This window comes from Armigeres subalbatus, chromosome 2 (genome assembly GCF_024139115.2).
Source record: "Armigeres subalbatus isolate Guangzhou_Male chromosome 2, GZ_Asu_2, whole genome shotgun sequence".
Taxonomy (NCBI): Eukaryota; Metazoa; Arthropoda; class Insecta; order Diptera; family Culicidae; genus Armigeres; species Armigeres subalbatus.
In genome coordinates this window covers 150743872-150768806 of record NC_085140.1, presented here as the reverse complement: position 1 = coordinate 150768806, position 24935 = coordinate 150743872, and the positions used below count along the sequence as shown (strand labels likewise).

At 37.4% G+C, this 24935-nt stretch overlaps 2 protein-coding genes across 2 annotated transcripts in view; one reads left to right on the top strand and one right to left on the bottom strand.

The window, feature by feature from the left end:
- Nucleotides 1-24935, bottom strand: part of LOC134211016 (protein qui-1) — a 267806-nt gene that overhangs the window by 12929 nt on the left and 229942 nt on the right. The window contains exons 17-19 of the mRNA XM_062687537.1: nucleotides 14417-14528; nucleotides 2183-2365; nucleotides 1943-2038 (exon numbers count right to left, since the gene is read on the bottom strand). Coding sequence (XP_062543521.1) covers nucleotides 1943-2038; nucleotides 2183-2365; nucleotides 14417-14528 — 391 coding nt within the window. The remainder of the gene's footprint in view (nucleotides 1-1942; nucleotides 2039-2182; nucleotides 2366-14416; nucleotides 14529-24935) is intronic.
- LOC134211017 (BTB/POZ domain-containing protein 6-like) overlaps nucleotides 1-24935 on the top strand; it is a 103966-nt gene that overhangs the window by 37977 nt on the left and 41054 nt on the right. The gene's annotated exons all lie outside the window — the stretch shown is intronic.

Below are 24935 nucleotides of genomic sequence, written 5' to 3'. Positions count from 1 at the left end.
ACCAATCCAAACCAATCCAAATCCACTCCAAATCCAATCCAAATCCAATCCAAATCCAATCCAAATCCAATCCAAATCCAATCCAAATCCAATCCAAATCCAATCCAAATCCAATCCAAATCCAATCCAAATCCAATCCATTGTTTTTCAACATTTACAGATCCAACTTTTTTGGATATTTTTTTATTCTTCTCGAGACGTTGGTATTAGAAAAGATGTTTAACAAACATTTTTTTCATGAATTAATTTGAATAGCGCAATCAACAGAACAACATGAAAGATTTTGATTGCAGTACTCAAATTAATTCATGAAAAAAAATGTTACTTAGGTTCTTTTAAAAAGTTAAGCGAGATTTTGTTCATAACAGTGTGCTATAAGACAAACATATATGAGCATTCAGACGTATTGCTTATGTCAACAAATATGGAATAAATTATGCTTCTATGCTTCTTCTTCTTATGTCAAATTAGTCAAATGGTGTGTAATCGATATTTCACAACACTAACAGGATCCTCGCAAAATAATTAAGAAAAGATATCTTTTTAGAGCGGTCTTTGATGAGAGATGATGTCTGTTCAAGTAACAAAAATATCCTTAGACCAGATGAAATTGAAATGTCCCAATCAAACAAGGCACAACATAAAATTTAATGTCGGGAATTGTTAAAAACTTAAATGCTGCTTTCTTTAAAGTCAGCAAGCAATACATATGTTGACATACACTTAAAATTCGGATCACAATAAATAGAAGAGTAATGATACTGGATTCCAAATCATAACTTTAATAAAACTCACATCTTCCTAATGTTGAAAAGTAAATACATGGTGTGTGATTCAGCTACAATGTGATCATCGTAATATTTGTTGTTAAAAGAGCTAAACGACAACTATCCGTTTGCAAGAAGGAATAAGTTGTCCGCAAATCCTCCGATAAATGCCACAAGATCGAGCCATTTCACCGACATGTCAAGGTGTACCGAATGTTGTACGTGCTTAGAGCATTAATGAAGCGGTGCTACACAAGCTTACATCCCATCATCAGGAGGCTTACTGGCAGAGCAATACGAGAGGGTGGTTTTGCCTCGGTTCACTCGAAACCCAACAGAAGAACAAGTGAACGCGTTGGCAATGCTAAAAGGATACTGATAAATGGCAACTTTCCTGCACCAAAGATTTCGCTAGTGTACGTATCCGTGGCTCACTCAAAACGCCTCACCGGCAATTCAGGTGGATTTTCTTGTCGCGCCGGTTCGGTGACAACGAAACAGGTTTTATCTACATAGCCAGGATCAGAGCGACAGAGAAAATATGGCAACTTTTCCGCAACAGGAAGCAAACCTTTGATAGGAAATATGAAAATTTATGAGGTGTAGAAAGGCTGTTTTTTCGACTCGGTGGGAGATAAGATTTTTGTAATCTTTTGCTTTATACTACAAGCTGATTGAATCATTGAGGTATCGCTCTTCTGTTGTAATAATTTTAATGATTACTATTTGATGGTACAATTTTTGAAGTTTGGAATCCACAATTTGTGATACTGAAATTTAAATTGAAAGGTGGAGAAATCTTAGTCTTAGAGAAAAGGCAAAAGACTATAACAAAAAGAGCGGTATGTATGTAAGCATAAATTTAAAAAAAAAGTTAATCTTTATTATCTTCATACCAACATTTTCATCCCACAGTCTATTCCAATTTCGTATCACAGTCTTGTGATTCACAGTCGCCTCAGTCATCACCTCTTATTCCGAAGTGTTAGATAGCCGTAGAAATATTCTGAGTGACACCCACGAAGGATTTTCCGCAATAATAGTTCCAACCCATTCAGCAATCCTATTTTTTGCACCCATTTTCACGATCCTTCATGGTTCCATGCGTCAATCGCTTTTTTTCGTTTTGTGAGTAATTTCCGTTTACGGGATTAGATTGCTTGTAAGGAGCTTACCTTCGATTTATGTCCTTTTAAAGCGTGCAGCTCGGTGCCGGTGGCGAGTGCTCGCAGGTAGAGACCATTGTCCTGGCAGTACGCTAGCAGGAAAATCTGAAAAAGAGCATGTTCCAAAGGGAGAGAAAAAAAAAGAATTCCCAAGAAAAGTTAGTCAATTTTCATCACTTTTTTTGTTGGCCCGATTTGCTGAAAGGTGATCAAAATTCAGTCCGGCTATTATGAGCCCTTTTTTCTTACCGAATCACAGGAAATTTGAAAGTTCAGCACAGGATGAGCCAACTGGATGCAGTTGAGGAGGCTAAAGTTGTCCAGAGACCACAAACACACGGTGGCGTCATGGCTGGACGATACCAGCACCTCGCTGGGCATTGCCACGTGAACGGCCGTGACCGGTCCTCGGTGGTGGTCTATTTTTGTCAGCTATAAATAGTTGAGTAAAATGCATGAAGTTCGCCGTGTTGTTCGCAGCAATTATCACTTTGCATATAATGAATATAACTTGTTCTGCACTTCCAGCGAGCATAAATGGAATTTTTAATCATTTAATTCAGTTTACTGGGACCGCGGCAATGACAAAAATGAAATTAATTGATGGAAGGAATTCCGTTATGGAGACATGCCCGGGAGATTGAGCGCGAATTTATGTGCTATGCTGGAAATCTGTTTTGTGGGAGTAATTAAACGTGTTCTGTTTTACTTGTGAAGCCTCATTTCTGCTTTTATGGGTGACATAATTGCAACACCTGCTACGGCAGATTGTGTTTGAATACGAGCCTGATTGGACTAGATGGGTGATATGTGTACGGCTATGATTATGATATAGGTTTCTCCAAGTCAAATTACGAACGAGACACTAAAGACAGCATTGCTGTTGTAGTCTAAACACCAACAAGGATGTGCTGAATCCGCTCTTAGTTAATAATGGTAGATAATAAAAGAGGTGCATTAATCTCTCACAATCGTGTTTCGTTACAAGCCACACGCTAGAAATCAATACTACAGAGGAATTTTTACTTTGCACCAAGTGGTTTTTTTTCTGAAACAACTCATAAATAGAGTTTTTAAATATTCATTATCAGGATAAAGCGGAAAGATTGAAACAAGTCACTTGATTTTCACCAAAAAACTATGGGGTGAGGTTTTTTAACTAATTCGCAAAATTTTCGTTTAATCAATTAAGGTTTACTATGTTCTTAAAACTCATATGTAAATATGTACTTTATGTGGAAGATTTTTTATTTGAAAAATGTATTGGGGGCAGGGATTGAATTCTAAAGAGAATGAGCAAGTCTCTCACTTATCATCTCTGTATACATATACGACATTTAGCATCCCGCGAGAATGAGCAAGTTGTCATGATAGAGAACTGATTCGAGAGGCTATACCCCATGATATATTTCTTTTAGAAAACTCCAAATGTGGGGAGGACTGGCTCTGATGATGCATTTCAACTTGTTCTACACAGCTGTGCAGTAACCAACACAAAATGAACGAAAACAAAGCGAGAATCACCATTTTTCTGTGGGGGCTGCCTATCCGATTTTGTTTTTTCGCTCTTGTATGATTCGGAACAGTTTTTGCCTCTCTTTTATCGTTGTTCGTTATCTATTGAGAGCAATTTCTGCAAACCCTGATTGAGTGTAACCACTTTCCTTCGATGGGACACGAACCCACGACCCTCTGTACGCTAGACTGGTGCTTTTAACCAACTAAGCTACGAAGGTCGGCCTTCGCAACTTAGCGGCTACTGAATGAACCCTAGATTCCCAAATCGGACGCATAGTCAAAGCACTCACATTCCTTTTTCCAAACAACGCTTCCACATGTGTGTAGAACGCGAGTATTTATAATGTCAATTGCGGCTACACATAATAGGCAATTAACCTTGATTGAACCGCAATTGAGGCTTGCAAACTAGAAATAACCATGCGTTGACTATTTATTTAATCTTATTTTAACCACCTTAAATGCGTTTTGCAACAATCCTTTTGTTTCATGGTAATCGTGCGTTTCTCGTGTATTATATTTAAAACAAGAAAACAAAAAAAGTAACAAGAAAAGCACATAAGGGAGATCAAAATTGCACTTTAGGAAGATAGATTCAGCTATGTCCATCATTTCACATTTATTTGCATTGATTTGAATGCATTGCAGCAGTTTTTGTAAAAAAAATCGATTTAATTTTTTCCCTTGAGAAAAATGGGGGAAAAAACAATGTTTTTTTAACAACTTCGGAACGCAATGACCGTTTGGGTCAATTTTGAACAGCGAAAAATTAGGAAAGATTCCGTGTCGAAATCGAAATTGGATGAGGCTAAGTATAAAAAAGTGTATCTCACATTTTTGTGTTCACATTCATACATACATACACACATACAGACATCACCTCAATTCGTTGAGCTGAGTTGATTAGTATATAATACTATGGGTCTCCGACCCTTCTATCAAAAGTTCGGTTTTGGAGTGATCCAGTAGCCATTACGTATACTTAGTATAAGCGAAAGACAAAAAATGTGTCGCAAGGTAAATGAAAACTGATTTATTTTGAATAGGAGATTATTGTGATTTGTAGTTTTGTAAATTTTTGTCAGAAGGTTGAAAGGATTCGGTATTTTGTTTTATATTGATCAACGCGTCGAAAACCTTTGAGGGAGACATGTTTGTTTATTCTTACGTACTAGCCACTAGAGGATCGAAAAAAAATCGAATTGTGACCATTCTTAATGCAAATGCTAAATCATTGCGTAGAATCGTAGAATATTACAGTCGCCTCTCCTCATCTCGATATTGAAGGGACTGAAATAAAGAGAGATCGAGGAACGCAAAGAAAATTAAAAAAAAGGGTAGGTAGGGGGAATGACGGCTTTGGCAGGTTTTGTTCTATTATTGTCAGGGGTTTTTTTTATGACTGATTATGCTCAAATTTGGCCTAAACCATCTTTGCATATCAAAGAATATTGTGACCAAATTTCATAAAATTCGGTCGACAAAAACCCCCTGCCAATAATAGAACAAAACTAGATGAAAAAAAACTCATTGTTATGTAAAAGGACAACAAACAAAATGTCTTCTCTTGGTTTTTATGTGTTTGTTATTGTCCAAAGATAGTCTAGGAGCCTAGAATGATAGAGGATCATTTTTATTTTTCACAACATCACTATTTTATGAAATTAGTTTCTTTTACTCAAATTTTGGGATGTTTTACTTTTAATGAATGAAAGTCGAATTCGGATCAATTTTGAGTAGTTTTTTTTTCAAGCGTATGGAACATCGAGATGTAGATAGAGAGTCGACTGTAGAAAGCTTTATTAAAGATTAACTTTATATCCAATTGTAAGCTTTATTTTTTTTCCGATACTATGTCTAGCTCCATATATGACGGAGACGCAAGTTGCATTTTCCAACGGTTGCAACCAATCCACTATTATTATTGTCACAAAATGTATACGTAATTAGTTTTGCATAATATTATCACTGATACAGTAATGCTCGTCTGCGTTATACCATAAGCGCATTTATTCAGCCGAACCTATATTCTAATTGACAGTATACAATAAATTAATTGAATCAGTACACAGCCCTCATCAGCTAATTGTATGGAAGAGGACATTGGACAATTTGCAGTTTATGCAATCAGCTCGTGAACAAACGGCCGATAATTGACTACATAAATTCGCCAAAATGCGGGTGATACTGAATGGTGCCCGTGTAATGTAACAAAATCTATAGGGTCCTAATCAGATTGATTCTAAAATACATTACGAGCTTGTAAGCCGATTGACAATACATTGTCGTGCCGTAAATTGGACTAATTGACAATTCAAGAACGAATTTTCAACCACTCTGCATTTTGTGCTATTAATATAAGCTTTTTTAAGGCATTTAGAAGTTTATTGATTATGGCGTACTAGTATGTGCCTGGCTTTGCTCGGAAATTCAAGTTTGATTTGCAATCGGAAAGTGATACAACCAATTAGTCAACCGGATTATAGTGTTTTGTTCTAGATACTTCATCATTTGATTAAAAGAAAGCAGAGTTCGCTTTTGAAAACATTGATTGATTTTTAAAAAGGGATCCCATTCCGGGCAAACGCAAATTTCTAAAGAAGGAATCACATCCAACAATGCCTTATTCCGGGCGAACACTTGTTTTTAAAGAAGAAATCAAAACCACCATTGTCGAGAAAATGCCTACTTTTAAAATACCAATCACATTCACCATCCATTCACCATCCAGGAAACACATTAATCATTGCTTTTCACTGGACAAACCATGATGCCGATAGAGGGGTAACAATTTTACTTTATACCCAACAAATACATGCTTTCTACGGATTGTGTTTTTGATTGTATAACCTACCAGAGCTATTTTCACCATTGCGTGTTTATTCCAGCAGCACTCAATCTAATAACTATTTTATCTTTTTATGTGTTTTTATGAGAAACTAGTCGACCCGGCAGACGTTGTCCTGCATAGTAGGCGAAAATGGGCCTTGCGAACTTCCCATACGAAATTCTCATACGATTCTTTATTTTAGTTTTTTACTCAACTTCACTAACGATTCTCAACCGAGGAAACATCTTATAAACCCGTCGGAAAACACAACGGTCATATTCGAGTTATGCGGATACGAACACAGACCATTTCATTTTTATTATATAGATTACGAAAAAAGATTCGGCTGCCGGTGGGACTTGAACCCACATTATTACATTAGGTACACGAACGTAGGTCGATTATACAACAGCTGCCCTTGCGAGAAGTTGTTCCATAACCAGCTAATAACGATGGGATATCAGTTAATTCCCCGTATCCATCGAATCTGGCAACATTTCACACCCTTGCTCCTTCCCAACTATGTGTATCAGAATTGGACAACAGTCGGTTGCGTTCGAATCACAAACATGTGCTTCTATTTATCGTATTAAGGCGGGTTTGCCGGATTACTGTTCAACATTCTGGCTACGTGCCCGGCCCACCGCATTCTTCCGATTTTCGCGGTGTGAACGATGGAGTGTTCTCCCAACAGCTGAGGCAACTCATGGTTGATTCACCTCCTCCACATGCCGTTCGCTATCTGCACTTCACCATAGATAGTACGCAGCACTTTCATTTCGAAAAATCCCAGTACGCGTTGGTCCTCCGTTGGCCTCGTGTCCGTAGAGAACTACCGGTCTAATAAGCGTTATGTAGATAGTCAGTTTGGTACGGCGGCGAACTCTATTCGATCGCAGCGTTTTGCAGAGTCCAAAGTACGTACGAGTTCCTGTCATAATACCTCTTCTTTGCTGGCACCGTTATTGGAGGTCACCAGTGAGCCTAAATTCTGCAACCACCTCGATTTCGTCACCACTGCACTATGGGGCCTCCCCATACAAACTGGCGGGCAAAAATATTTTCTTACTTTTTTCAAGCTGATAAGATGTTTTTAATGTTGTCATAACAGGAAAATGTTGTTAAGTATCAACTCCAGCCTTTCCGCGACTAACTTTTAAAAAGGGCTTAATATTTTGACTTCTCTATCAATAATGTATATAAATTTCCAAACGACATCGAATTTTTATTCACAAAATATCAAGAACAAATAGGGAAGAACGTTTATTATAATAGAATATTGAAATTTGTGTTGCAATGATGCACACTAAGGAAAAACAGACAAATTTTGGAGCACAAGCGTTTTTTTTTTCAAATCGCGTTTTCTCAAAATGGCGCAAGTTTGCGCAAGATTTTCCATGGGAATCTGAAAGTACACATCCCAAATATGTATGATCCCCAACTAAATATCTCCGCGGGGAAATGCGGGGAAAAAAGTGGCTGACTTTTAAAGTTGAAAATACATCTAATTTTCAGTGTTTTCTCCGTATTTTGATTTTTTAATTTTTTTTAAAGATATCACGATTTTTTTTAGTACGATATGAAAGCTCTTTTAATTATCTTTACAATGCTATATATAAACCTCGGTATCGTATCAGAAAAAAAAACGTAAAAAAACTGGTATGAAGTGCAGCAAGATTTTGAGGAAACCCGCGTTTTTTACCTTTTCTCTACCTTGATAACGAATATCTCAAAAACTATACCTCGTAGGGACCTGAAATTTTGAGGTTTTCTTAAATTGTGTATCTACTTTCGGAAAAAATTGTGATAAAATTATTGATGAAAGTGGATTTTCCGATTAAAGTCCGCCTAAATCCCCATAGTGCACTGATAGAAACTCGTGGTGGGTGGCTTACGTTGTCCTCTCCTGACCCTCTTTCTATCATGTACTTCGTCTTCGACATGTTTATGACTAGGATTGGAATTGGATTAGGTTTAGCTTCGCTTTTCAGTCTGATGCAGGCTTCCTCCATGTTCTCCTCCATATCTATGTCGTCGGCAAACCAAATAACTGAACGGACTCGTGAAAATCGTACCACTTGTGTCGATCCCTGCCCTTCGTATTGCTCCCTCAAAAGCGATGTTGAACAGCAGACGCGAAAGACCATCACCTTGACGTAACCCTCTGCGCGATTCGAAGGGACTTGATAATGCCCCTGAAACTCGAACTACGCACATCACCCGATCCATCTTCACCTTGATCAACCGTAGCAGTTCATCCGGAAATACGGAAATTTCGAGCATTAGCTGCCATAGCTGCCATAGCTGAACTGGTCCCGATCGATTGTATCATAATGCTGCTTTGAAGTCAATGAATAGATGATGTGTGGGCACGTTGTATTCGCGACATTTTTGCAATACCTAACGTACGGCGAACACATGGCCATTGGTGAAGCGTTCGCCTATAAATCCCGCCTGGTACTGCTCCACGAATTCTCTTGCGATTGGTGTTAGTCGGCGGCATAAAATTTGGGAGAGTATCTTGCAGGCGGCGTTCAGCAATACTCCTTCTATTAAATTAACGGTCTCGATCTTCCTACTGACGCTTTTTCCTCCGAAAAATCGAGTTTTATCTGTTCCGCCCCGTTTGCGCCAAGCTGCTCTTCCGTTGGGAATGCCATTTCCAGCTGCTACGCGTAGTCTTGGGCTAGTCTACCGTCTTGTAGGCGCCCAATGTTTGGCCGCGGTGGACGACTTCGACGCGTGTTGTACACTGTCGAGTGTTTTGAGTGCAGTCATTCTGCAACGAGTTAGTGGTCGGATTCAATATTCACACTGCAGAAAGTGCGTACGTCGTGATTTTGGAGAAGAATTTACCGTCGGGGGAAGAAAGTGCTTCGGACTACCATTCCGCGGGAGGCTGCGAAGTTTATGAATCGTGTGGCCATTGTCGTTCAATACGGTATGCAGACTATCCGGTCCGATGACCGGTCTATACATTTCCTTCCTTCCTACCTGAGCGTTCATGTCACCGATGACGATTTTGACGTCCCGCAGTATGCATCCATCGTATGTCTGCTTCAGCTGTGCATGAAACGCTTCTTCCTCGTCGTCGGGTCTCCCTTTGTGTGGACAGTGCACGTTGATTATGCTATAGACACATTCCAGCGTAACGCGACACCATGAGGAGCCGGCTTTTATTTAGGTCTTTTATTAGGTCTGCATTCGAAAATTAGCCTCGGGTACATATGATTAAACAGGTGTAAAATTATCCTCACTAAATTTCCTTTCTGATGGAATATTCATTTCGAGATTTTTCGCTTTGAATATGGTAAATATAGCGCGCTGCATTTCGTAACATGACACCATCGCTGAATTGCACTTTTTCGCATTTTGAAATGCAATTGCGTTTTTCAGCTCTGGTATACGGTTTGGAGTCTCGATTTATTCTAAGCATTTCTCGTATACATCAACAGAAATGAGACTGTGAATTAAGATCGCAGGAAAAAACGGAAATTATAATGAAAATAACTGAATTGATATGAACACCGACGCGTTACGCTGATCGACAAACAGTCTCCTGCAAATGGTGTCGCGTTACGCAAACGTGTTTATCGTTGATAGAATACATAATTTCAGCCGATTTCGATGCGACATGTTATATTCGATACAGAATATTATCACATTATCTATCGTTGAATGTAGTTCGAGTTGGTGGTTACGATCTGGAGTTTCGGTTATTAAAGTTTGAGGGACTAATCAGCACAAATATAGAACTGAACCAATTCCATTCGTATCACATATTCAGTTTTAGAAACAAACTAAATGGTAATTTAGTTTTCCTATTTTTATATTAGTCACACCCAAGTATGACCCGGATCGGTTTTTAAGTACGTGGTCAGACGATCGATCCCCCTAGAAGTGAGTTTTTTTTACACTGAAAAGTTCTATATTGCCTTTTTTCTCTGTTAACCATTTTGAAAGGTGATGATGGTCCAAGAAGCTCAGCAATGTTGAAGAGGAATATTTTTTTCGTTTTTTATTCTACGTTTCTACTGGAACGTTGTCTGTTTTCAACTTTTTATTTATTTCCGAAAAGATTGGAATACGTCTCATGTCTCAACCAATGTTTATCACAAGAACGTATGCATCGTGCCCTGAGTGCACTACTTTTAACTACATTTTCAATCTTTACGCTATCATCAACACTACTCAGAAAATAAATACTCAATTTTGAAAATAGTGTTTATATCCTGGTGTAAAATAATTGTCTTATTATTGTATATTCATTTAGGTCAAAGCGAAGTTCATTAGGATGCCTGATATAATATGTCTTTATTAACGAACCAGCCGCTGGTTCATCTCGATTAACATAAAACTGATTTTTTTTTTCAATTTATCACTCAGCAACTCTCTGTTAACCTTTTTCGATAGGCCCTTATTTTTGCATTGGTTTGGTGAAGTTTTTTGCCTGACGCTATTCATTATATTTTCGACTACCGGTGACCAACACTCTTAAATTATTTCACCGATATTGACTGTGAAAATCTCTGCTAAAGTTTTTAAGATAGCGAGATGGATCAACTAGGTCAGAGCTCTATGACAAAGGAAAAAAAAGTTTTTAAGTTGAAATATCGACTGTATTGACGTATGTTCACGGCATCTTCTTTAAGCGCTGACGTACTCGGCTGTGACGATCTTGGTCAAAGAATAAAAAATGCCGAGCTAGTGAGAGCGATCGAAAGGAAAATTAACTAAAAAATTAAAAAACCATCAATTAAATGGAGAAAAGAAAACACGAGTCTTTCGGTTCCTCAAAGCTAAAAATATGTTTAAAAATCAAGATAAAACTTGTATTAAAAAACATAACTGCGGCTCCGTAACGCTTCACGTCAGATGAGCCTTTCAAATAAACGAACCATTGAAAAAAATATAAGCATACTTGGCATCCACAAACAAGAAGGAAACCGTGTTCGTCAGCAAACTGTTAGTTACGTTTACTCATATGAAATGCATGGTGATATTGCGTGGAAAAGAGAGAGGATTAAAAAAGCCTCACAATTTATTCGAAAAAAAACTCAGTTTCACGTGACTTATTAACGGACGACCCCAAAGGGGTCACCAAACACCAAACATTTGTAATTTCCCACCACTCCGTAACATTTTTGTATGGTAACCTATTTTTTGTAGTATGGAGAGTGACCAAATGACACACCCCGTTACACCCCCAATTTTGTTACGCTATTCATGTACAAGCCCTCAATTACTTGAAAGAAACCATTGTGATACTGTATCAATAAACCAAAAGCATTTTATCCCTTATCATAGAAGCACATTCAATTCGCGTAACGCGACACCATATTTTTGTACCTAGTGTAACTTCATGGAAAATGGTCCGATTTTGGATCTAAATACACGAAAAGAAAGCTCTTGACGAGTACTAAGAGAATCCGAAATATTACTTTTCCAATGTTTGTATCTTTTGTCCAGTATCAATTATACGACTATTTTCGTTCCGCGACACCATTTCAATGTAACTGTTTTTAAAGTACAAATATATTTCATGTAAACTAAAATTTTCGAAGCAATACAATGTGCACACAAAAAGATCATAAAAACTGTACTTAATTACGTTTTCATCAATACATTTTCACTCAAATAGGTGCGAAAGGAGCACATTTGTAAAAAGAAATGATTAGGGAGTCTTTTTTTTATACTAAAAGTCTGCTACTTTGATTGGCTATTAAACAATGTTCCGAAAACATTTTTCAGTGGAAGAAATGTTTTTCTTGTAATTCAATATGCATGTTTTCCTGTCCTATAGATATTGGATCCTAATTTGTAGTTTGAAATTTTGGTCCCTTGGTGTAGAAGTGCGTGGATTGTGTCTATAGTTGAAGAAACTGCATTTTATCCTCAGCTTGCACATCATTGCGTTGATTTTCTGCCACCCAAACACGCGTTGGCGCATCTTGCATAAAACGATGAAACCGGTTCCCAGCTCATTGGTGATGCCACAGCTTTGGTAGAAGGTAGCCGCTTGATGCCCGCTTTTCCACACTTTCTGTCCTGTCCAGCAGATTTCCGGCAGTGCTACCACTTCGAAATTGCGAGAATGTATTTAATTCATCGTAGATTATGCTGTCGCAACCTGCAAAGCCTAGCGACTTGCAGTTCCATGTTCAAAGCTTCAAATCGTGGTCCTATATTCACCGACTAGGTCGTTGCCGATTGTATCGTGTCGTGTTATCTCCTATGTCGTTCGTAATGGTTGTTTTTAAAGGCGGCTTATTGGGCATGCGCAAACCTCCTGTCTCGTCGAAGGGCCGTCGTGTGAGGTCTGTTTAGCGTCCCACCTAACACCAGGACTTAGGCTTATGCGCTTTGAGCGCACATGGCCTGGGGAGGGATCGTCAAACCCTTGGACATAACTCCTGCTGTCACTTTGGAAATATTTAGGACTTCTGCTAGATCAAAAATTAACTTTTAAAAGTCACATTGAAGGCATTCAAGCCAAATGTAACAAATATATTAAGTGCCTTTATCCACTTTCCTTACTCACTAGATTTACAAACAAATTTTTAGACAAGCCATGTTGTATGCTGTGCCAATATGGACTATAGTTGCTGCAATAACAGAAAAAGGCACTTCAAAAAAATTTAAAATTAATTTTGAGAATGATTCTGAAGTTGCCTCCGTGGTATTATAGTACCAATAAATTCATAGAATGTCTAATATTGAGACATTGCAACAAATGTCCAACAAAATAATTTCCAATTTTAGACAAAAATCGTTGCAATCTTCTATTGCAACGATTAGCTCATTGTACCCTTAGTATAAATTGGGTCAGGTTTGGTTTAAGTTTAAAACACTGTAATTTCTACTTGGTTCAATTCAACCAAAGAAAAAACCCCAACTGCCAGAGGCAATTGAAATGTATTAATAATAACTAAAAATGTAACATAGCTAATAAGGATGATTTTTTTCTTAACACAAACACGGAACACCTAGTCTAAGAGATGAATGCATGTATAAGATAATTAGCAAATAACACCGGATTCTGTTTTTACACAATTTTTTTCCGCTCGTAATTTAGATCGTGTGTCTTCAATTTTCCACCAAAGTCTTTGCAACATGTTTCAAAAAATCCTAAAATATTCAAAAAAAAAAAATTTCATGGTAATCAAATTTTTAAGATAAGTTCAAAACTGTGAAAATGTAAATCGTGTAAAAACAGAATCCACTGTAGCTACAGAAAAAAATGCTTGAAGAGTGTTGAAAAAGTTCAGTAGCATGTCCTGGATTCTCCTAGATAAAATTTCAAGCCTTTAAATAACCCTGCGTCCCCACTGAGGTATACAAAAGGAATGAATGCACTATGAAGGCTTGTTTTGTTTTCTGGAAAACGATCAGCCAAGAGAATATGCCCATAACATGGGCAGCTCTCGGAACCGAGTGCTATTGATTGAACCAAACCACTGGGTTGGGTGTTCGTCCATCATATTGTGAGCAGCAAATGCACATAGGTGCTGATGTAATATCAATAACACTCTGTGTTGGCATTGTGGAAATCACATTCCCCACCTGTGAGTGGTGGAGAGTTTGAACCTATGTCCCTGATACGAGAAATACGCAAAGCAAAATACTCCCTACAATTTTTTTTTTTTTGGTAAGAATTCCACACATCTGACTTCAGATTTAAATCGCATTCCTGAATAATAATAATAAGTATTATAGAGATTTTTTTATAAATTTATAATACAATGCTAGTACACAGGTACCATGCAGACGTTCTGAAAGATTCTGTTTTGCAATTGTATTGTGTGATGTAACATGTAGCTATATTTGGTTTAAAATAAATGACTATTAGTAGACCCCACTTTTTCAAGCTTTACAAGCTTTTCTTCTTTATATTTCGCATTACGACGGTGTTATCGATTTTAGTAAAGGCTAGTACAAAGCTGAAATCAATTTAAAACCATTATAATAGCAAAACCATTTCTAGACCATGCACTCCATCAGCATTCACTTACAGCAAGGCGTTTGATTGATGTTCACATTATGTATTGTCTATTACCTGATGATGATTACGCGCTTGTTCATAGCCAGCGTTCATCGGAAGTGCAAAACAATGTTGAAAAATTTTCCATACATACCACCTTCCCGCTCTCGAACAGAGCCACGATTATGCTGGAGTCCTCACTGCTGGTGATAAGGTACTTATTATCCAGAGCCAACGTGCAGCACGTCACCGGTGCTATATGTTCGCTGTATTGTTCGCGGAATAAAAAAAAATGGAAAAAATAGGTAATTGACGTATAAAGAATAGGACAACGAGGCGGAAATGCAAATAACCCATCAAGCCAACGCCAGCCATCGTATCTTCCAGGAATTAAAAAGTTATCCTCATCATTTCCATCCCGTACCTTGTTGAACATCGAGCATTGCTTGCTTACAAAGCCAAGCGCACAACGCATGCTGATGATGCCGGTATTGGTTGAAGGTAACAAGGACGAAGCTCATTAAATTACCGGTAATAAAATCAGAGTTAGATTCCACGACAACCGGAAACTTCTGACTGGGAAGCGGAAGAATGGGTTAGGGGAGGAGTGGCAATCCGCGAGGTTCCTGCAGAACAGCTACAGTTACGTCAGCGTTTGGCATTGACTTGATTGACACGTGCTCAAATTTCTTTGATGTCGCGTAACAGGCACGTAAAAGATGATGGTAAATGCGTTCCAAGCTATTGGACGTGGTATGATGGTAGGAAATTATAATTGAATTATGTATTTTGTTACGGGTCAATTTTGAGCCGAAACGAAAGAGTAACATTTTAATTAGATTTTTGAATTACATTGGTTATGTATGTTACCGATGGAGAAATAATACATTTTATGACTTCTTCAAATAGCATAATGTTATAAACAGGTAGAACAAGTGAAACCTAGCAGCTTAATTGTTGGTTTGTACGCAATAACTAAAGGTATTGAGGTAATGGTATTTTTTGTCAAACGAGCTCATTTGGAGTATCAGACAATCTGTCATCAGAAAATCAAACTTGAAGCTACAATACTACACTAATATCGTGGCCTCTGTTGAGACTCGTCTATCACGGAGTAACAATTGCTTTTCTTAAACGCATCCTACACGTATTGATATGTTAGAACCACCTTCAAAATGATATTGCTTGGTAAAATGCATTTTATGTATACTGCCTGGTTAAGTAGTTAAGTATGTCTCCATCTGCAGGAAATTGCTATTGACTACTTCCTAAGCTTTCTAATACGAGTTTAATACTTAACTCGCCTTAGACAGTTGAAGACATTCCACTAAAAGTACTTCCTAATACAAATCCATATAAACTATAAATGGCATATGAAACTTGTTGCCCGGTTGTGGACATAATTAGCTATTTTAGCCATAACTCTGGCGAAATAAATATTTATATAGACATATGCATGTCAGTGAAAGCTACACACCGGTGGTAGGTCATTAGACATAATGCCGTTTAGTATAATCGTTATTTGGCATAATGGTCATTTGGTATAATAGTTGTGTAATCATCAATTTCGAATCTTATAAATAATATGTTCAATTATATATAATGTTGTCACTTGAACATTATAATTGATTATTTCGAATTAATGATCAGATTCTATCAAATCACTGCTCGAAGGAGCTTTGTAGATTTTATATTATTTGTCTATTTCACTTACTTTTTTTATCTCTGGGTCAGTAGCAAAATCGTCATTGACTAAAGTGCTCAAGAGCAAAAACTATTTCTACACAAAAAAGGAATTAAAAGCAAATATTAGCAAAGCAAAGTTATTTCTGCATGAGATATATTCATCTCTTTAAAAGCATACTTTGTCGTTCATAACTCAAGTCTTAAAAGTATGTGCTTCGTTTTTCAAAGGATGCATTTTTCCGGCATATGACAAAAGAAGAAACGATTCCCTTTTTTTCTTCAAATAATGCATTTGCCAGGCATAACACAAGGGAGAATATGTATGGTTCTTATTCTCAATGTATGCATTATTACGTTCAAAATAAGGGAAGATACAATTCCTTCTTTCAAAGGATGCATTTTCTCGGCGAAAGCAACGGAAGATTTGATTCATTTGTTCAATTAAAGCATTTGTTCGGTTTAAGGCAAAGGAAGATATGATCCCTTCATTCAAAGGATGCATCTTCCCGATAGTTGCATCCGATAAGATATAGCTCCAGTTTTTAAAGCATACATTTGCCCAGCTGATGGCGAAATACGATATGCTTCCTTCTTCCAAATCAGGCATTTGCTCGGTTTAATGCGAGGGAAGATATGACACCTTCTTTCAGAGGATCGCAGAAGGTCCAGTGAAGGCATAAGATGATATGGTTCCTTCTTCCAATTCAAGGATTTGCTCGCCAAAAAGTAAAAGGTCCTTTATTCGATTCAGGCGTTAGCTCGGTTTAAGGCAAAGGATATATGATACCTTCATTCAGAAGTCGCTTTCGCCTGGCAGAAGTCAAGAGATGAAAAGATGGCTCCACTCCTGTACCCCGAAAGCCATCACTCCGATGGAACACTACCCTGAAATCCATTACCCCTAATGTCCATTACCCCGAATACATTTCGAATCTGTAGTTTTCCACTATCACTATTGTTAACACCCACAGATATCGAGGAATCGTAAAATGACAATTATTGGAAAGAATTAGTTTAGAATAAAAGTATATACTACTTAGAGAAACGCAATAAAGGTTATGTTTAATTAACATTTTTGACTTTTTGTCTAATTAACTTAAATCATCATTTTGCGCCATTATAACACCAGATAACACCTTCTTTCTATCAACATAAGATGTACAGTGGAAGTAATGCCTTCTTCAAATTAACGGTAACGGTTTAAGGTAAACATAGAAGGTACTGCCTTCTTAAAATGAACGCTTTTGCCCGGTATAAGACATAGGAGATAATGCCTTCTTTAGATGAATGGATTTGTCCGGTACAAGGCAAACATAGGAGTTAATGTCATTTTTAAATGAACGCATTTGCCAGGTTTAAGGCGAACAGACTTGATAATGGCTTATTTGAATGAACGCATTTGACCGATTTAAAGCAAACAGAGTTGAAAATACTTGCTATTAAAAACGCGTTCGCCCGGTATGAGGCGAACAGAAGAGATAACACCTCCTTTGAATGATCGCGTTTGCAAGGTATAACGAAACTATGCCTGTTCCTTGCCACGTGAGGAACAATCATATTCTACGAACAGAAGGCATCCTCTTATTCTAGGGTCTTGTCGCCATGCCCTTCTTGACACAGTAAGGTTTATCGCCGGCAAACTTCAGAAGCAACTTTTCTACCCCTTTATTCTGTTTAAATACATGTTCGTGAGTCGTCGTGGGCTGAAATTTTCTCCAGCTCCCTGCATTGGGCATGAGAACGTGCTGCGGAATTCTCACCTCAGCTTTAACAGTCTTCAAAAGTAGCAAATGATATGTAACGGGATTTTTTGGAGCGAGAATTATTCGTTCTATACTGTTTTCAAACAGTTCTAGTTTAATGAAACGAATCGCGAGTTCGACACGGTGAACCTTTGTAAAAGGACTATCGGATCGAAAAATTAAAATTCTCGTAAAAATTGTGTTATACTCGACTGGAGTCACCCTGCTATTGAATAAGTCGTTGAACAAGTAATGGTCATTCACATGAATTATGAATAAATTTATATTGATTAAACTTTTTTTCATTGGTATATACTATAAACTTGAAATCAGGACTAATTCTGGGTAGTACCCTACTCGGGGTAATGGCATTCAGGGTAGGGACTCATTCGGGGTAATGGCGTTCGGGGTAGTGGCCTTCGAGGTGATGGCATTATGGGTGATGAAGTTATGGGTAGTGTCATACAGTCCAAATGGTTCGTTCTTTCAAAGGATGCATTTTCCCGGTAGAAAACAGTGAGGATATGACTCCTTTCAATTCAAGCAATTGGTTATATGTTATTTGGAGATATGATCCTTTCTTAGAAACCGTTTGCTAAAAAAAAGGGTGAAATGCGAAAGTTTTCTGGCTTTCCCTTACATGAAAAACAAAAGAAGCCTCCAATGTCAATTTAATTTAATGCTGTTTTATCCGGACATTATGTATACGCGCTTCATGGAATGAGCTTGAGATCAGTTTGCCATGCGTACAAAAAACTAAAATTGCGCGCGCAAATGTATTGAAATGAAACACATTTTGTTGATCTCAGATAGCACTGTGCCTCCTCAAATGATCACATGTGCATTGGCTCATGAGACAATTTCAATGTCAAAAGTATTCGAGTCCTGTAACTGGAAACATTGTTTTGTAGTACTGCATTCGCAATGTCTAAGAAGTGTAGCGTCTCCGATGAAGAGCTATTCTCTATCAATCCAGTTGAAAAAAAAAAAAGCATTTTGTTTGTTGTGCAATAAAAAGCTAACGGATCTGAGGAAATTTTCATACCACCGCCATTACAAGCTTCTGCATAGGACCGCTGCTATCAAATACGGTATTTTGGAAAGCGATGAGGGAAGTGAGGAACCATCTAAGAAGATTCCAAAGCTGGAAATCCGCATGGATACTTCAACTTATATTTCGTCGTTAGTAGAGCTCGTTACCGTTAATGGATTACCATTGAGTATGTTGCAATATCCAGCCTTCCAACGTATTTGCCGTCCTATCGAAGAGAGTCTGCATATTTCCCGACATTTGACCCCGGATTCTATGCGATCGGTTAGTATATTTTACATTTTCGTCTTTATTGAGAAAATGTTAGCCACATTTTGCCAAATGAATTTTAAAGGTTTTAGGGAACGTCGCGGGTCAAATACGTGAACTTATTCGCAAAGAAGTGTACGGAATCATGGTATGTCTCAAGGCAGATGCAGCTTCCCGGTTGGATCGAGAGTTTCTTGGTGTCACTTTGCAATACTCGGATAAAAGAACCATTAAAATACGAACTTTGGACATATTGGAGTTATACGACAGACACACAGCTGAAAATTTGGCGGGAGAAATTTGCAAGATCCTTGAACCGTACGATATCGACATTAGACGTGTTTTGACGGTCACCACCGATAATGCCAGCAATATGACTGCCGCCGTGCATCGTTTGAAAATGCGTCAGGAAGCGGCCATGAATGACTTGGAAGAGGATAGTATTAGCGATAGCGAAATAGAAGAAGAAAATGATGAACATAATGGAGAGTCAACGATGTCAACGTTTGAAAAAAAAATCAAATCAATTCTAGCGAAGATTGAACAACAATTTTTTACAAAGGGATGATTATATCAAAGCATTAGCATAAATTTGTTCTTTTTGTTCATTTAATTAACATCGTTCCTAGCAAAAAAATAATAATAGTTTGTACAAAGTTTTGTTATTATTCTTATATTAATGTGCGATTTACCGATTTACCGTTAAATTCTTAAAAATCAGAAGCAGAACATTTGTCATAAATTTGCACGTTATGATTTTTTTCGAACAACACATAAATCAAATCAAATGATGCTTACAACAAACAACTTCCAAATTTTGTTAATTCCACCATATATCTGCATCCTTTTCACATTGAGTGCATCGTGGTAACAAGTGAAATCGAAGCTTCTTTGTTTGATCAACTTGTTTGAAGAAATCTCAGCGTGCAAATTTATGACAAACGTTCAGCTTCTGATTTTTAAGAATTTAACGGTAAATCGCACATTGGCAATTATATTACTCAAATTTCCAGGGAAATAAGAGGAATAATAAAATAATAAATTAGCAATCATTTGCCATAAATTTAGGAATTTTGTAGAATAACGACTTTTGGGGGAAACAGTATTTTTATGCACTTAAAAGCTTGAAAATCACTTTAACATGGACAAAACGTGCACGGAACGAATCGCAATGTTCACAAGACTTGTAGAGCACACCAAAAGCTTCCGTATATACGTTGTTGCGATAGTTTTCGACGTTTATATATCTTGATAGATTTTTTCCAAAATTAAAAATAGCCCAAAAACAATAAATCGACTTGAGCCACCTCGAAATTTCATCCGAATTAGCTGAAAATTTGACAGGAGACTTATTCTAGCATAAGAATTGTGATTCTGGGCTGACCGGTTGAATTTTTGATACTTTTTGAAAACATGAAGAGGTCTAATATACACATTACCGTACAAATTGGGCCAAGGGATCACAGATTTTGTTGAAACATTTCCACAAGCAGGGATCACGAATTTTTCGAATTTTTGAACAACACATCTAGGTCTATCTATCTATTTTTATATCTATTAATTTTCCTAATTACCACCAAATTTCAATGATCATAACTCACGCACAAAACATTGTGAAAAGAAAGTTTTTTCTTCTTTGCAAATCAAAAAAATAAACTGAGAAAAGTTACATACGAAATTTTCCACTATTAAAGAAGCCGTGAAATCCAAAATTTGTAGGATGATTTTTCCGTTGGTTCTTGATCTCTGATCAGTTTTATGCAAAATGTCCAGATTTTCTTCTTCTTCTTTTTCTTCTGACTATATATCTTGTTTGGCATGGCAAGTACAAGGGATACACTAAGCCCAGGAAGTCGAGAATGTTCTTAGGAAGTCGAAAACTTCTTAGGCGGGATAGAGAATCGGGTCGATCTCAAAACCAGGGGTGGCAATGCGCATCTCGACTCGAAACGAGCAAACCATGCAAACTGTCATACGAAAGTGCTATCGAGAGGAGATGCACAATGAGGCCCCAGTTCCTTGAGGTTTTAGAAAAGTTACATATGATCGTTTGATGTATATTATCGGATATAGTGTCATCGAACTTTATATATGGAGTGAAATTATGTACCCTTTGTGTGAATGGTATTTGGTCGAGAATCTCTGAAACTGCAACATATGCCTTTTTGGCTGACTAGTGGTATTTGTTCTTAAAAGGAAAATAGAAATGAATTCATATCAATTTATGTATGCATCTGTTGTCAATCACGGGGCTGAGGGGTATCAGATACGATTTGTGATGAATGAGAACTGCTACACGAAAACTATGACCATTGGATTTAGTTGTTAGGCCATATTAACTAAATATGTTGATTGCAATTGAATGGATGTATATACCCTATTCATTTTTTATCGTATGAAGATTGAAGGTCAACCGAAAACCGAATAAATAACTTCAGGATATTTGTCAGCTCATGATACGAGTCTCACGAGACATCCCATGCGACTCGCTCACTATGTTTTGTTTTATACGTACCAACTTCTCTTGTCCCACGTACTCTGCGAGCCGTGTGTACAAAAATCGCATGGCACACTAGCGCATTGATGTATACACGAGAACTAAGAGACTCTGGTTCTATCTTGCTGGTATGTGCGTCAACATTGAAAACGGACCCGTTTTGACAGGAAGCTTCTTTATTCTCAATTTGTCATGCCGAACAATCCCGTTTTCAATTAACTAAATAGCTCAACAAATCTTACTTATCCATTACACAGCTCAAACTACAATTATGCCTAAAATTATAACTACAATTATGACCTTATGCCAAACGGCCGTTATGCCAAACGGCCTTCATGCCAAACGACATTATGCCAAACAACTTTCTGCCAAACGGGGTACAATCTTACACACCTTAACTAACTACTGACTGGAAAGTTAAGTTTATTCCTTCGAAGGAAAAAAGTTGTGCAACTTTTTGTGAAGCAATCAATTTTGAAAACATTTTTTTCTAACCGGTTGTAAGCACGAAGAGCTGCGTGATGACCCATACAAAAATTCTTAAAGTTTCATGCAAAAAGTATGTCAAAGAAGTGAAGGGAGTTAAAAATGGTCAATTTTGCGGTTGCGTGAAGTACTTCATAGATTTGCTCTAAAGAGAAGATAGCAGAGGGGGTGGGAGGACTATTGGGTCGAATTTGCTATCCTAAACTGAAAATCATAGATGGGTTGGGAGGGTCATGGTGGACGATGGGGGAGTACAATTTTGAAAACGAAAGGAAAGCGAAGTGAAGAGTCTATAAAAAATTCTCCGCAATTTTGCATTTTCAAACATATTTGAAATATTACACGCATTATACGCCTAATACTAAGTAGGACACAAAATCACACCCGAGACAGCTACCATATTTAAAACCCGATCACAGTGGGCACATCTAATTGAATCTATGTATCGACATATCTTTCAAACAATCTATCTACCTATGTGAGTTCCGTGCTATTATAAGCATTGGACATTTTAATTGACTAATTTACTTTTTAATTCCGTGCAAAGCCGGGCACATATAGCTAGTAATAAATATAAAGCAATATCTAGTAGCAAATGATGTTCCTATTGGAGAAAATTTGAATAGGATGCAATCTATCAAAAGCTCAACTATCTCTATGCACACGACTGATGCATGACAGCATTTCAAATGCCTCAGACAAGTCAACGTGCAAATTCATCTGCGAATGATGATGACTGTTGTGAAAACAGTGCGCTCCATATCGACGTGTGATGTAGGGGAACACCGACTGTACGAGGATGGGACAATGCATCTGGTGCTATTCGTGTTTCCTTCCATTGCATATCCGTTCAAACGGACAAGCACTGTTTGTGCACAACAACAAGCCATCCATTGTGTAATAAATTTGCATAAATATCCTGTTACAAGTCGGTTGCCAGCAGAGCTGGAACTGCATTCGCCGATAAGAACGGACCCAAGCCAAAAGTATCGTTCGTCAGCTTAGCTTTAAGCCTCGGAAGAACTCGGTGCCAGAAATCATACAACGGTGACCAACTCGAGGTGACACTTTTGTGTTGGTTCAAGATGTATTGCTGCAAACACCACGCACAATTTCGTGTTACTGCGCACATACATCACATCCACTTCCGAAACGTATGTGCACGTCCCGATGAGGGCAGCAGGATTCGTTCCACACTGGTGCAGACCTTTCAGATATGGAGAATAAATTTATAGCTAGAAGGGTAGAACGATGGACCTTATGCAAGGCAATTTTATTTTCAGGATACTTGTTATAATTGTTGTTGTTGTTGCAGTTGACCTTTCCCATAAACATTTTTTTTTATTGGACAGCCCCAGTCGATACTTTGATTTATTTATGGTCAACTTTCCAAAGAACTCTTACTGTTTAAAGCATCTTACCATGTTGAGAATCTACAATAGAAAATGGAAATAGTGCGTAATCGTAATCGTACAAATGAAAATCCAAAGTTTAATTGCAGTACATTTTCGATTTTTTTTAAACTAGCAGACCCGACGAACATCCCAAGTAACCATTAGCACTATATTACGCCAAACCGCCATTTAGGGCCACTATACGGCTATTTAAAAACTTATAAGCATTAAAGTAGCACTATATGGCCGATTTGGCGGAATATAGTGCTTATTGGTTACTTGGGATTAATTCGCCTGAAATCGATTTATTCTCTGATTAATTCTTGAGTTATGAAGAAATTGATGTTTCATTTGTATGGGAGCCCCACTATCCAAAAGGTGAGGGGTATCAAACCATCTTAAGAACCTTCCCCTGCCCTAAAAACCTCTGGATACAAAATTTCACGCCGATCGGTTCAGTACTTTAGAAGTCTATAAGGTTCAGACAGACAGAAATTCACAGAAGATAAAATTAGAATGGTTAGAGTCAGAAGTATGTATTCTTTGGGAAAATGGTAGGTTACTTGTAGAATCGATTAAGCGAATGAGGATTCAAAATGAAAAAAAGCAAAAAGTTTCATAGGGGAACGCTTCTATTTCCATCCCAATAAAAACAAAGCAATGGAAAGGAATTTGGTTTGTTTATTATTTTTGTGATTTTTTTCAGCAGTGAGCACGCATGTTGACAAAAAGAAGCGACGAATTTGGTGCCATATTTCTTTGTTTAGCGATGAGATGAATATATGTACAGTGAGATGGAGATCGGAACACTTCATCTAAATCATGTACCGTTATCCGGGGGAACATTGATCATATTTATTCTTATTTTGTAAAAAAAACCCTGTGGAGAAACCATGACACTATGACACTTTTCGTATCTCTAAAACGAATACTGTTGCATGTAGAAAGTATACACACTTGGTTTTTATTTCTGCAGCTTGGCAAAAATCCGCACAGCCGGCAGCAAAATAAAAAACTGATTTTTCAGCAAAAATGGCGTTTGTTAGCTGATTTTCGGCAAAATGTTTGCTGATTTTCAGTAATTATGCAGAAATCTCGGCAAAAAACATGTTTGCTGGGGCACGGCTGTGCGAATCTCGGTAAAAGTTCAACATTTTGCTGAGATCCCGGTAAAAAAAAATTAAGTATGTAAGGCAGTAGTTCTCGATTATTTTACAATTTTAAGCTTGTTTATAAAATCTTTTTCGTAAAGTTTTTGATATTTCAATTTGGGGTAACTTTTAACATCATTAGTTTCGATCATAATTTGAAAAACAATTTAATGGGAAAAGCATGAAAACGCCTTTCAAAGCGAGTTATTGTGGATAAAACATTGAAAGACCCAATAGAACGAAATTTCAATAATATCGCATCAAAACTTGTATTTATTTATAATAATATTTTTGACTTTCTTGTGCAACAAAGTTGCACCGAAAGGCTATCATGTCCCTCCGAAAACGAACGCGAAATATTTCAGTTTATTTAATCCACTTTTTATCTATTTTAATAAATTGTTTTAGAAAATCCTA